At 35.1% G+C, this 15,700-nt stretch overlaps 1 protein-coding gene across 2 annotated transcripts in view; it reads right to left on the bottom strand.

Annotated features, from left to right (window-relative positions):
* The window catches only part of DYNC2H1 (dynein cytoplasmic 2 heavy chain 1), a 178,024-nt gene that overhangs the window by 56,622 nt on the left and 105,702 nt on the right, over positions 1-15,700 (bottom strand). For both annotated transcript variants that reach the window (XM_056327288.1, XM_056327289.1), the window contains exons 78-82: positions 14,030-14,140; positions 12,455-12,610; positions 10,367-10,442; positions 8,079-8,290; positions 6,133-6,237 (exon numbers count right to left, since the gene is read on the bottom strand). In XM_056327288.1, the coding sequence (XP_056183263.1) occupies positions 6,133-6,237; positions 8,079-8,290; positions 10,367-10,442; positions 12,455-12,610; positions 14,030-14,140 (660 nt within the window). The remainder of the gene's footprint in view (positions 1-6,132; positions 6,238-8,078; positions 8,291-10,366; positions 10,443-12,454; positions 12,611-14,029; positions 14,141-15,700) is intronic.

Below are 15,700 nucleotides of genomic sequence, written 5' to 3'. Positions count from 1 at the left end.
ATTATTTCATTTAAAAATTGGTAAGTATAGTCTGTGGGCTCTTCAATCTGAAGCCCAAAGGATTATTTTACATCTGTGATGCTTTTAAGCACTTGAAGATGCGGTGGGTTGACCTTGCCTGGCTGTCAGGTGCTCACCAAAGCCACTGTTTCATTCCTCCTCAGCAGGATGGTGGTGGGAGAAAATATAGCAAAAGGCTTGTAGGTCGAGTTAAGGACATGGAGATGACTCAGCAATTACTGTCACAGGAAAAACAAACTTGGCCTGGGAAATTAATTTAATTTAGTACCAATCAAATCAGAGCAGGATAATGAGAAATAAAACTAAATCTTAAAACACTGTGCCCCCATCCCTCCTTTCTTCCTGGGCTCATTTGCATTCCCAACTTTTCTGTCTCTTCCACCTGAGTGGTACAAAGGGATGGGGAATGAGGGTTGCGGTCAGTTCGTGACATGTTGTCTCTGCCACTCCTTCCTCCTCATTCTCTTCTCCTGCTCCAGTGTGGGGTCCCAGTCATAGGAGACAGTCCTCCACACAAAGTTTAAAATGCGGGTTTCAATTAGGTATGCACAATCACCCACAAGAGGTCCTAAAACGTGAACTGTAAGTCTACAGGCTTGCCTTCCACTTGCCATTACTGGCATGGTGGACACAGAAGAATCAAGATGCTGTACTAGTATGCAGAGAGACTGTAACTATCCTTTATCCTTGCGTGATATGTGTGAGAAAGCGTATTCATTTGTCCATGAAAATACCAAAAAACCACATTCTCTAACCTTACTGAGACTTACCTGTGTCATACAATAGTCTCTGTGAGGCTTTATGAATCTGTATGTGTAAAAGAACACCGAGTTCCTGATGCAAGATATTATTAATTATAGACAGTATTCTATATAGAAATTAGCATTAAGCAAACTCACTGCTAGCCATACTGATTATCATCGGCAGTCATATTGAAAGAGTCTTGGATAACTTGGCAGTTACTGAATGGCTTTTTTCACAAAATGTTTACTATATTATTGGAGAATGTTTCATTTAACCAGTCAACTGATCATACATAGCTACTAGTTACAGGCTGTAGTCATTTGCAGGCATAGCCATTTGACAGGGTTTGATGGGATCACACAGCGCTAACAGAAGGCTTCAAATGTTACACTCTCTAAGGAGTGCCTGTAATGACTAAGTCTGCTGTGCAAAGAAAGGAGGGAGACAAAGCAATGGCCCTGAGTTCTCATTTCACCTTCCTAGGGTGGTTACTGGCAGTAAGACATATTAGTTGCAAGTATAATCCTGCACAGAACAAGATAGCTCTTACTGCTTATCTAAGTGTAAAAATACATACGCAGGCCTGTCTGTTTCAGTCTGTAAAAAAATCTATTTATCACATATGATAAATGTTATTTTGACTAAGACACTTTATGTATGGTTCTATTAAAAATTATAATAAAGGATGAAATTGGTTCATAGGAATTCATGAAAGAACAGAAATATGGTCCCAAGAATAAGAGACAAGTACATCAAAGCCAAAAGCCTGCTTTGCAAGAAGGTGACTGGGGAGAGATCTAAATTACAGACCCTTCTCATCCATCTGCAACCTAAAGCAAACCTCCACATATTCTGACTGCTCTTCTCATTGGTTATAGGTTAGACTGGGAGATTAAACCACCTGAACACAGGCCAGTATGCAGGCAAAAATACAGTGTTTATCAGACCAGAAGAAAGGAGCATGACTGCAACCAAATGGTGAGACCTCTTGCTGAGTGTGAGTAAACTTGGGTTGCAGCTGTACAGAAAATCTCTACCTGGTGTAAAATAGACAGGACGAGCTATGTCGACTCCGGCAGCTGCACTGTCAGCTGAGTTCTTTTCTATTTTAACTGCACTGTTCGGCAGAGAGAACAAAGCAAGAGACGGAAGGCTATTCATGACTATATTCAACCTAAGGGATGATGTATCAAAGGCTCGTTGTGAGAGTAGGTAAGGCAGAACCAAAGAGCCACAGTGAAATCTAGAAATACGACCTCTAAAAATTTACCTAGCTCTACTTACATAAAGCAACTTAGGACAAAATATAGAAAAAAACGTTGCCATGTTTCTGAAAAGATCACATTTATTCAAGTCTAATATTTCCTTAAAAACAAAACGGCTTTTACCCATATGCACGCAGCATTAATCCTCTCTGAATGACACTACAGAATATCGTAAGATGAAATTTCTATTAATTGAATTCTAGTAATTGCCAATATTAAAATAATACAGCTAGTGATATTCAGCTTTTAAATTAGAATTTAAGTTCTCTGCTGGAAAACAGAAAAGCTGTGAATATAATCAATATTTGCAAGGTTACTGAAAAAAAGTCCATTTCTTTTTAGTGCTGTTTTAGGTTTAGCCAGACATCAGCAATGCAGTAGGTTACAGAAGAAATCTCTGCATGACTGCAAATTGCTGCAGTGTGCTGCAGCAAATTTCTGCTACAGCAAAGTGTTGCTGCATCAATACAAACTACCATTTCTATACATCAAATGTAAATAAAATTAATAGCAAGTCTATATAAAAATCTACATTTCTATTATCCAATTCTATCTTGTGTAGTGAAACAATGTAATAAAATATTATCAGATTTCTTTTAACAGAATTACATTAGTTTAACTCTGTGGTTAATAGAATAGATCATAGTGCTACCTGTTTCAATATTTAGGTAAAAAAATTTTGAACTGATAAAAAGATTGTTAATTAGAATTTATTTAAAGTCAATGTATATCCGAATGATTATTTTAAATCTCTGAGCCCAAACATATGACTAAAGTCAAAATTGCTATCAGTTGGTTTAGACAAGTAACTTCCAAGTATGTAAGTTTCAGAGAAAAACTACTTCCCCTAATTCTGTGTTCAGTGGTGAGGAAGATACAGTTCTGTGTATATCTGCACAAGGAAAAAGATGCTAGTAAAAATACAGACAGAGGAATGACAACAGCTAGTAGATGAGAAACTACATGGGACAGTAGACATGAATTGTAAGAGAATATACCACATACTTAGCACAGAATCAGTGAAGTAGAAGACACCGTATTAAATTTCACCTTTCTGGTGTTAGTGACACGGCGACTGAGCTGGTAGCAATTTATTTCTCACTACCTTATTCATTCAGCTTTTCTCTGCTTTAGCTTGACAATGGATTTATGAGAAACACTTCTGTTAGAAGGCAATCATTCCATTTCAGATTGTGAACCATGGCATGGGATCACCTATGGATCTAAGACAGCTGCCAAACTGTTACGAAATGGGATTCATAGCTCAGAAATAAGAAAGTAGGATTCATGGTTGGTAGAAAGACAATTTAAGAAAAATCTCCCATTTCAGTTACCTAAATTGCCTAAAGCTTAAAGAAGTACCAAAACTATTACTGGAAGGATAAGGAAATCTCTCATATGACAAAGAAGCATCTCACAAACCTGTAACTACAACAGTCTCATATTTTCAAGTTTATAATCCGTAGTTCATAGGTTATAATCAACGCTATGATGAACCAGTTCAGTAGAGTGTGAGTCTGCATGTAACTGCATTCATTACCTATTTCCTTTCACAAAGGAACTATGAATCTATTCTGATTGCATGGAGGTTAACTAAGGACTTATTTTCAAATACTAACATTTTTAACAACTGCAGCTCTTAACAAGTTATGTGAGCGTACCTGAAATAAATAAAATAATCAGCAGTCTACAGTGCATCTGACAGAAACAAAAGTGTTTAAAGTTAATGTTTACATAAAAGATATTAAGATAAAATCAGAGAGGTACATTGAGTCCTGCTGCAATTTTTGTCTTTGGAATAGAGGAGTTCTCAAGCTCAGTGTATTACCCATGCACCCTCATCCTACTGATTTGTCTTTATATAGCTTTACAGTTTTGTGTGCTACTAATAAAACAAATAAATCCATAGCTGTATTGTCAAGTTAAGTGAACAGATGTATTTAAACAGATTTACCAGTACTATATTTGATATTCAACAAAGCCAATATTTTTTTTTTAACAGAGCAAAGGTCTATACCAACAAATTTCTGCATGAAGCCCTTGTTAGGCGAATGTGAGCAAACAAATAGATACCTTTTTTAAAACTGTAATTCTAAGTCTTGAAATTATAGGGAATTCCAATTATAGGGAACTTCCATTTGATTTTGCCAAGAAAGGTTGGACCAGACAGTCCTTGAGGTTCCTTCCAATCTGGTATTCTATGCTTCGATTTTTTTGTTGTTTTTTTTTTTTTTTCCCCCACGTAATTTGTACTTATATAAGACACTATGCTAGGGCTGTGCAGAAAATTAAAGAAAGCCTTAATATAAAGACCAGTTCACTTCACAGCTCTGATATAAAATTCTTAATTTCATGTTATCTGATGCAATTTACCAATCCAATAAACTATGCTGATCACTAATTAAAGATTTATGTTTAATTGCATTTATACAGTTATCGTGTGCTCTCACCCAGACTTAACTAAAAAGCAATGGGAAAAAAATGAAATACAGAATTTAAGCTTTGCCTCAAAGTCCTGAACTTGCTCCATATTTGAGCTAAAAGGTATTAGAATGCCCAGCAAACCTGAATAAACAAAAGGTGGACTTTAACTTGCCTGTGAGCATTACCAAATTTTAACTCAAGCTGAGATACAGCCACTTCTCAGTCAAACTCCTCCCTGGACTCTAGGCCTTAATGGTTCAATTCAGTTGTTACACATAATGCCATTTGAGAGTCTGTATGTTATCCAAGAAAATGTTAAGGATAGGCAGATATTACACAGGACCTACAGATCCATGCTTTTCCTGGATCAGGGTACACAAGCTGTGGGAACCAGTTATTTAAACACTGGCTTCTAGTGCCATTTTGCCCCTGCCTTCCAGTTGCTAGCCCGACAAGAAAAATTATTCACTTGGGTCCTGTATCATATGTGGCAACTGCTAGTAGGTATATTAAATACACTAGGGCATTTCCATATGATGCAAGATACCAATTTTTAGGCAACTGAATTGACACCTAAGGGAAGTGGTAAAGTATTGACTATGAAAAGCTTTGTCCAACAAACCAAACACCATATTGATGATGAAGCCATTCAGAGTTCAAATCACTTCATCTTTTCCCTTCTTAAATTGACAAAATAGAAATTATGAGGAGAATAATAGAGACACTCAGTATTTTCTGGCTACACAAATGGTGAGAAGAATAGCTTCCCAGCTGTGCCTTTAATAGTACCCGTCATAATGGGCGACCCACGTCACTTACCCAAGTCTGAGGTTTATACATACAACTCTAAAACAAGGAGGTGAAATTTTTTTTATTATTGCCTATTACTCCAGCACTAAAAGAATTGCATTCTCACATATTAAACATATATTCAAATCTGGCACTAGACTGCAATTAAATGAGAGTTGAGAATTTTTGACTATAATATAGCCATCTGCCGTATCTTACGGCTAAAGCAATAATGAAAATATTTAAATTTTTAAACTAAGATCTACATAACCCCTGGAACATACTTTTCATTATGTTGAGAATTTCATTATGACATGCCTAAGTAGTTATATGCTATTCTCCAGTAAGAAGACTTTTTTTTCTTTTTTTTTTTCCCCAGAAGAAAATTTCACATTTTAATAGTAAAGATAGAATTCTGATTACTGGGGAATTTCTTCAGAATTTCTCCTTCAGAAAAAGCATAAAATGTTACTCATATACTAGCTGTCAAACTACTGTATTAGAATTTGATGACCAAAACTAAAACCATAACTTGCAGTGAACAGCAGCTGTAAGAACTATACCATTAATGGGAGTTAGATCAACAGTATAAATAGAACTAGTGATACTACTTATATACATAGATACTATTCAATATGAACTGAATTATATTGCTGTAAACTTTCTGAATAATTCTTTGTTTATTTAAATCCTAAACAAATATACTTGTAACTAAATACAACTGTTATTATATTAATATATTCTACAGATAAAAGCAACATATTCCAAAACCCCCTCCATTTACTCTGACTTTCTTAAGGAAATTCATATCTATGAACAGGTGGTTGGGTTCTCTAGCTTATATTGGATGCAGAAAAGATTCAGAGGTCAATGAAAAATGAAACTTTACCTGGGAACTGATTATACGTTGTGATGAACGAGCAATATTAGCAGGCAGGCCAAAAAAGTCAGGTTTATCATCCTCTGGAAGGCTTTCAATAATATTACGATAATCCTGCATTAAAAGCAAAGAATAAATGTAATCGAGGGAACTTTTTTTTCAGCTCAAGAAATTAACAGTGTATGCTGAAAAGAATTTCATTAAGTGCACTGCATAACACAAAGATTAAAGCAAGTATATAACACATGACATATCTTGGTAATCTTATTTATAAATTTCTCAATTTTATTTAATAAAAAACTATCTTCTTTTATACAGAGTTTCCACTCTAAAAAAGCAAAAAGTAATTCTCATTACAGTGATGCTATCAACTGAAAAGAAAAATATGCTGACTGACTCTGAAAAGTATTTACAATACTTCTGTTGAAAACTTAAAAGTAAGATCAATATAACAATATAAAAAAAGATTCTGACATTTGGAATTCAAATAATAGAGTATAATACATATTTATAAAATGAAGAGCATTCACTTCTATTTAAATCTATGAATATATTACCACTCAAAGAAAGGGAAATAATTCAGGTAAAAATAGGTTTGTGTGATCACGGGAGATGCAGAATAGCATCAATAGTTGTTATAGTGTAATAGTCACTAGTGATGTCACTCTTGTACAAAACAGAAAGAGGCCTTGCAGACTAAGGTAGACTAATGGTGCTGAATGTCTCTTTTATGTGGCTTTGAAGGCAAAAATATTTATTTGAAAGTATGGCTCTTCCCTATTGCATTGTATCATGTGCCTTTTGTCCTTGGCTTGCAGGAGCATGTCCTAGGTGTGCACAATTTACTTTGACAGGGAATCTCACTTCAGAGATAACAATAGTAGCAGACTTCTACACCAAACACCAAGGGAACGCTATTTAGTAAGAGATATTATTCCAATTAACTTTGGTAATAAAAACTTAGCTTTATTATTAGTGTTCTACTAATCAAAACTAGTTGCAGAAAATTATTTAAGACATAAAAGTACGAACTCTCACATAAATAATCATATAACTAAAGGAAATATATTAAATGCATTGCAGGCAAGAAGAAAGGTTCATCTATTTGACCGTATTATCTACAAGAATAGAGACCAACTTGATTCGTTTATTCCTTCTCTCTTTATGGTATTAACTCAGCACAACTATAGAAAACAATTGTCATATTTAAAGTAAAAAAATAAAGCACCCCCAAACCTAAACACTCAGAATCCAGGTAGAGAATGCCAAACAACAGCAATTTATTTTAACTGGTATAATTCCATTTACATCAACTCGTATTGAAGATCTAGCATGGAGGCCTACATTAAAATGCAAATGAATCGTAATAGTAACAACTGTATGTGAAAGGATAGGGAGAAATCAGTTCTTTAGACTGTCGAATTCTCTCTTGTTTACACTAGAGGAATACTAAAGGAGAATCAGAATGCATATTCATCTCGAAATAAAATGTCATCCACCCTTCAGGGCATGTTAGCAGATTCTGTCAGAATGTTGATATATTTTGCAAATAAGGAGATATATTTAGATTTTCCCATATAATCTGGAAGTTATAAGAATGCTTAGTAGTCTGTACAAAAGTGCTATTATGTTAACATATTAAGTTATATATAAATGTAATGATATCTGTCTTTGCCATAAATTGACCCTATTTCTTTTACTCAGCTCTTCATAACTATGCTGCTCTGCACCGTAGTCCAATCAGGTATCATAAAATAGGAGACTGATTGAACAGACTAGCAGAACAGTTCTGGCAACTTAAAAATTAGTGCTCCACACAAAAGAAGTCTTAAATAAATGGAGGCATCCTTTGGATTGTAACGCTGGTTTTCTTTGTGGGAATACTTTCAAGAATAATCCCTGTAAATACCTTATTTTGGTTTTTCTATATTAGGTGATAGAAGATGTATACCTACCAAAATACTGCAGGAATTCGGTAAGGAGATTGCATACGGGAAACTAGTCATCTTCTTGCCTCTAGCATTTAAACTGCCAATGACTCGTGAATTGAAAAGCTGCTCCAAGTAGGACCGAAGAACCCTCATATCGAAGTAATTATCTACACGGCCTCCATAAATTGCATTTTCAAACAAACCATGCACAAATTCCCACTGAAAATCTTTGGAACCTATAAATTAATTAATTAATATTAGTTTTGCATCAATGGATAGCATTGCATCATAAGCATTTCTTCTTGTCATTGCAGTTCTTCAATGAAAAATATAAAGACATTAAATAATTAAATTCAAATTGTTTTAATTCTATAGTACCAAATAGTACCAAATAGTAAGAGTTGAAGAAACTTCAACAGGTTTGTAAATACATGTCATTGATAAAACAAATGCTTACTGTATTTCAAAATGAGTTATTAGAAATATTAATTAGGTCTTGAAGTGCTTTTTATTGGAGATAAACCAATTGGTTATATGCATTTCAGAACTGATGCTATTAGCATTTTGTGTTCCTCTGTCATAAATAAAAACAATTTCCCTTGTTCAAAATTTTGTACACTATTTTGTGTCAAAGTACCATCTGATCTCATAAAAAACTGATTGACTGAACCAAAATGAGGTCATGCTCAAAATAGATAACATTACTGGAAATGTCATATCTTTCACACACAAAGAGGTCCAGGACAGGTACTCTGTAAATCATTATAAATCACACAACATAGCACATAAAACTAAGACGTTACTATTAGTTTCCTGGCCAGACTGATGTTGCAATTACATTACTCTGGCTTAGTTATATCCCACAAGTTCAAATTAACTTATTTTCCCTCCCTTCTATCACAGTTTTCCAAAATAACAACATGGGACAATGATCTACTTATACTCCATAGCTTTCACACGCAGGTAAAGCTTGAGCAAAAAGGTATTTCTTAAAGTCCCTTGAAAAAATGAAGCAGTAATTACTTTGGGGGGGGGGGGGGGGGGCATTTATTGGTGGTAACTATTGTTTCCAAACACCTCAATCATTGCTTTCAAAGAAGAGTTATCTTCACAGCAACAGTTAATGATTAGATTAATGATTATCATTGATGGTTAATGCTCGAACTTCTTTACATGACTGCGTTTCAAGTCTGTATAACTAAGGTGCAATTCCAGAAGTATTAATCATCCATAAATCTAATTTAAGTCAATGATCATACACCATCTCTAAACATCAGTTCCTAACTTTACTTTGAAATTATATAAAATGCAAAGATTTTTTTTAATTATCTATTTCATATTAACTAGCATTAACAGACTACACTACTTAACAGAACAATGAAGTAGGCTCTATCTAACAGTGAGTTTCGTTATGAAGATTTCATTGATATTCAATTAATTTTCAATTCATTTATTCAAAATATGGGGGACAGAAGACTTCATCTTCCAGGCACTTCTGCATTTCCTGTTTATTACTCTGGACTCAAGCTCAGCAGAACAGTTCTTGGCACAAAGAAACTATTAGTTTATCCAACCTCCCAAAAATGGAATTATGATTCACCCTGTGTTTCTAACTTTGCTTACTGGTGATGAGCCTTGCAGCATCTTCACTGTTACCCAAGTGTTGTAGAAAGATCAAGCTCTTCCTGCAAGTTCTCTACTAATGGTAAAACGGACAGGTCCTATTTGCAAGGTCAGATGGCACAAGGTGGCTTGCATCCATACATCTAAACTCTCTTTTGCCCTGAAATAAGGTAACATCCTACCTGCTGCCTATTGGAGAGTCCCCAGGCTCTGCTATCTGACAAACCATGCCTTGTTGCTGCCTACAAAAATACCAGTCTGTATAAGCAAATATAGGAAAAAAATAACCTGATCATGGAATAGTTTTTGAGTCTGTGTTCAGCCCTTACTCATTTACTAAAACAGCCATATCCCTCAGAGTCTGGATCTACATCCAGAAAAGTCTAATAAGCCTAAATGCAGCTGTTTGAGGGTCAGACTATTTCCCATACTGAAGTAATTACCTACCTACCTCGTCATATGTTTATATTTGTGAAAATGTTCCAATGAAGATTCAAATGCAAAATGTTCAAAGCAGCCTTTAAACAGAATGGCCCCACAGTCCAAACTCAAAACAAAACAATCAGGCAAGGAAACCAGTTTATAAAAATTACTGTGAATTTTTTTAATATTCTAAGAATTTTAAAGGATAGACATTCAGAGGGGTAACATTACAGAGGTGAGAAATCTTTCCTTAAGAAGTGGCTTACCCTCAAAGAGTCTATCAATAATGTCAAAACCAGCACGGAGATCAGACAAAGAAAATTCATAAAACTTGGTCCAACCCTACCATTAAAAGAAATCCAAAGAATTTAATTAGTCACATGATGATGATGATGAAGTAAAATACAAATATTATGTAATTACTGAATACTGTAAAATACTTAATGAAAGAAGAGACAACCTATGTCCTCTAAAGTGCATCTTTGAAAACATTCAATTGAGGCAGTATAAAAAAAAAAAAATTCAGCTCATTCAGTACGTATAAATTTACATGATTACACAAACTAGAATCCATTCAGTATGAGGAATGTAAACTTAAGATTATATTATTTCCTAACAGTATTCACTTCAACTAAAACTGGCTGACATCTGTGATTAGGTCACGCATTAAATTAAGATTTTATTACTGAGGGCTTTTTTGTATTTCAGTTTCCTTTGGATTTTCATAAATAGGTACGATTCTTCAAGCACAGTCTACATTATACTTTCATTATCTTATTCCTTAATTCATGTCACTTCTCTACTGACTTAAAAAATTATAATAAGAAAAGCAATGACTGCTACTATTACAGCACAAATGCTGACCACCACTTACATATTTTAATCACTCTCAATTTGTACCTCCCTTCTGTTCTTGGTGGCATTATTCTTTATATAGCATTCATGTGTAATGTGTGCGTAATTCTAGCAAAAAACTTTACATGTAAATGGATAAGTATAAATAAATATTGATATTGATATATGATACAGAACTCAGGAAATTCAGATCTCAAAGGTACCTCCTGTTGCTGTATCTTCTTACAGCTGTACCTTGGCATATGCACCATATTATAGGAACAGGTGTATATGATTCATGATGAAAACCATGTAAATGTTCCAGATAATAGGCACATATCCAGTGAGATGGATACAGTCTCAGGTCAAGACTGCAGCTGCTTCAAAGATCACAATCAAACTATCACCAGTCACCCTGAAGGTCACAAATTGGAAAGATGCCGCAGTCTCCCAACAGTGTATGTTTTTTAGACAGGTTTGTACATGGACTCCAGACAACCTGAAATTCATTATAAAATACAAGAGCTTCTAGTTCAGATTAAACTGCAGTCCAGCAATGCTGGAAACTGGTAATCTTAAGTAAAATATAAAACCATCACTAAGCATGCACAGGAGACAAACAGTCACACTGGAATTATGGAGAAAGCAGTAATCCTAGTTTGCGTCACTTGGAAAGCTGGTGGTAAATGAAATTGAATTTGAAGAAAGCCAAATGAGAGTTCATGTGACAAAGAAGTACTTTCAATATTTTCACCTAGTTTACTTCTTGAACACCATATTCAAAGTCTGTTACTGGAAGAGGCAAACAACCTTATAAACCACAAAGTCAAAACTAGCAAAACACTCCCAAACATTCCAGGCTCTATGAGATGATATTCAGATATTCAGTCTTTCAGATGACAGGTTAATTTCACCCCTAGTCTGAATAAAATAAACAAGACATAGAATAGTTTGTTGGCTGGGGTTTTCTTCTGTTTAATTTAAGCATCTGCAGCCAGAAAGAAATGTTTGCTTTAAAGAAAAATTTATCTAAGAAAAAAACACATTCTCTGAAACCCATTATAATCCTCACAAGAAATGAGTTCCCTCGTTCTTCTCTCCTTGAACAGGGTTTGTGTGCAGAAAGAGTAGACAAAGTCATCTCCTTCCCACCAAAATGTCTCTTTTCTCATATCTTCCATTCAATCATGTACGTTTCCAGACTATTCTTTCCTGTTCTAAACAAACTGGATTCACAGAATCTTTTCCATGGGACCTCACTCTTGCATCAGTATCAGTTAGGACACAAATCACAACATAATCCCATGTAGGCAGTAGCAGTTTTCAGAGGGACAGAATTTAGGGCACCAAGATCTTATTTTGCAATTAATTCAGAGACAATAATGAAAGCAGGCGCTAGAAGTATACAAATTTTCTCACCTCTGAACATGACCCAACACATACCTGACGAAAAATACTTCCAAATATAAAACCTAAGAAATGGGGTAAATTTTAAAAAAAGGTAGCAAAAAATTTATTACCTGAGGAATATAATTTCTTCTTTCTTGGCATATAGCGTGAAACCATGCTAAACAAAAGAGAGAATGTGCTCGAGACAAGTTTCCCTTTTTATTAATTTGCTCTGGTGTCCAGGATTCATAGGTTCGCAAGAGATTCTTTTTGAGGCCTGGAGGTGCCTGCATTGGAAAGAAAAAACACTGTTCTAAACAGAAAACTCAATACTTTTACGTACAGCTTTCTTAAATTCTAACTTACAATTTTTAAGTTAATGATATGACAAACAGTACTTCATAGAATTTAAGGAGAAAAAAAATCTGCTTGTAATAAATGGCCTAACAACAGAATGATATTATACTGAAAATAACTTAAACATACTGAAGGAAATTGTAACCAGGACTAACTGACAGGACTGACTACAGAAGAAGAACTTAGTAAAAGAACATATCAAAATATGTAAGCATAAAAGTAAATTCAATGTATTCAAGAACAAGAACCTTTCTTCTGATTTTACAAGCTCAACTACCAATTATCATTTCTTTGATCAGAGCCAACTGACCTTATGTCATCACTGCACTCTATTAGCTAGCATATAAATATGGTATATATGTACAATAATATGCCAGTTCCCTGATCTAGTGGTAGAAATGTGACAATCCTACACAGTGTTGCAGTTTCTGTACCATTGAAAACCTCAGTATAAGCAAGAAGGTACCTCAGAAGTTTAAAAACAGCTGCAGTCAATATAGAAGTGTAACAATTTTAGCTTCTTGAAAGTCAGAAGTCAGCAACGTTTGACTATAAAAGGTCAAAGCTTCTTGGTTTAGCTGTAGGCAAAATCTTCATGCTCCATAACCAATGGAAGAGTTAGTAGCACTCCTGTTCATGATTTCCATAATGAATATTAATGCATATGGATATTAATGGTTAGAGCACTTTTCAACAAGTTGGAAGAGCATGGTCGCACCTATTCCTTAGGCTGAGCCATTTTGAAAGCAAGGCTCTCAATTTCTAGTAAAGGCCTTTAACAGTATGTTCTGATGTATGGGAGAAGAGACATTTTTGTTGAAAGGGCCCAGTGAATATAAAGGTAGGGGAGTAGGCAGGGGGGTGGTGTGTGTGTGTGTAAAAGGAAAGAAAGTGTGATTCCGTGATATTCAGATGAAGATATTCATCAAGAAAGAGAAAATCCTTGTTTTTCATCCACGTTCCAGTACCTGTGTAGGTTTTTTCTTTTAAGAAAAGCTGAGTAAAGGCATAAAAGAATTTGGAGCACAAAACAGAAGAAACACTTCCCCCAGGTAAATTTATTTTCAGTTCAGACTTGTAACTGGAAAAAAATCTGCAAATAAGTTTTACAAATCTTCCCTTTAAATCACGGCTTCTGTAGATATCCACATAAAAATTAAAAATGGTCATCAAAAAATCTTTCAAGATAAATAGCAATTTTTGTATTACTTCTAATTGAAATATAAGGCAAAACCAGTTATGTAAACAATCCATCATTACCCAAATATTCTATCTAAATATATAGTTTACTATACATACAAGTTCATTCATTGTAAACATATAATAAAAGCTATCCAAACAAATCTTACCTCATAAGTGATTTTCAGACTTGATTGAAGCAAAATCGGAGTAAATTTGGGATGAACTTCAGTAGTAAGCCAAAGGCGAAAGTTTGGTTGAGGCTGTAATGCATTCAGTTCCTATTAAAGACATGTCATATAGTGAAGTAGTTTTGGGTTGTTTGTTTTTTTAAATACAGAACAGTATTTACAAAATTATAATATCCTAAATTAGAAAGTTAGGATTGTCAAAAATTTCTTCAGTAGTTTTTTTACAAGTAAGGTTATTCAAAAGGCTATATAGTTCAAGACATGTTGTCTCCACGCATTCTATATGGTCACTGTGCTCAAGTTCAAAGTTCACCCTAGCCGTGTCAAAATATTTGCACCTCAGCCCCAGATCCTAAATTCAAAACATAAAAATATATAGCAGTTCTTTACTTTACATTAAGTAAAAAAAAAACCCAACAACAAAAAAAAACCCTGAAAAGGCTACATCTCAAAAAAATGAAAGCTTGGAATGTGGGCTGCATATCAACATCAGATCTCAATGACTTTCAACTGTATACCTATATTAATTTCTTCAAGTGTTTGTTGTATGCACATTTCATGTACCATGATTCCTTAAAAAAAATGAAGATAGGAAAAAGGAGTTCTAAGAAAATAAATACTGTCAAATGCTGTATAAATTATAAAGGCTTCACAAAAAATATGTAATTACTGAATGTAAGAAAACATATTGCTGGTTCTTTATGTGCATCTGAAACAGACGTATTTTCCACTGAAAATACAAAAGTTCTTTGAACATTGACTTGAAAACGATGTCAGCAGTTTTGTGTATGTGTCTTGGAAGAAACATAGAGCTCAAAAATCTCTTAACAGATTTTCTCACAATCCTTTCATTTTGATAATCTCTAAAACATAGTAATTTTGTTTTCAGTGGTTTTAGAGAAGAAGAAAATTCTGTCAACCCATTAATTGTTCTGCTCTTTAGGCAAAATGACAGCTGTATCTGGTACCTAGGATCACAGAACACAGAGGCTGGAAGGAACCTCTGTCCAGTCCAACTCTGGTCAAAGCTACAGCAGGTTGCCCACAACTGTATCCAGTCAGGTTTTCAGTATCTCCAAAGATGGAGACTCTACAGCCTCTCTGGACAACCTGTTCCAGCGTTTGATCATCCTCACAGTAAAAAAAGTTTTGTCTTATGTTTAAATGGCATTTTCTGTATTTGAAATTCTGCCCATGGCCTCTTGTCCTGTCACAGGACACCACCGAGAAGAGCCTGGCTCTGTCTCCCTTACACCTTTCTATCTGCTGACACATGTTGATAAGATACCCCCTAAGCCTCCTCTTTCCCTGGCTGAACAGTGCCTGTTCTCTCATGCTCTTATGTCAGATGCTCCAGTCCCCTCATCACCTCTGTGGCCCTTTACTGGACTGGCTCCAGCATGCCCCTGTCTCTCTTGTACTGGGTAGCCCAGCAGACACAGCACTCTAGATGTGTCTTACCAGGGCTGACCAGAGAAGGATCACCTCCCTTGACCTGCTGGCAATGTTCTGCCTAAAGCAGCCCAGGAGGCTGGTAGCCACCTTTGCTGCAAGGGCACAGCTGTCTCATACTCAGCTTCTTACCCACCAGGACTCCCATTTTTTTTCCTGCCAAGCTGTTTTTCAGTTATTTAGCTCCCAGACTGTCTG

The sequence above is a fragment of the Falco biarmicus genome, chromosome 2, assembly GCF_023638135.1.
Source record: "Falco biarmicus isolate bFalBia1 chromosome 2, bFalBia1.pri, whole genome shotgun sequence".
Lineage (NCBI taxonomy): Eukaryota > Metazoa > Chordata > Aves > Falconiformes > Falconidae > Falco > Falco biarmicus.
The sequence above is the reverse complement of the archived record's forward strand: the minus strand, read 5'-3'. Positions and strand labels throughout refer to the sequence as shown.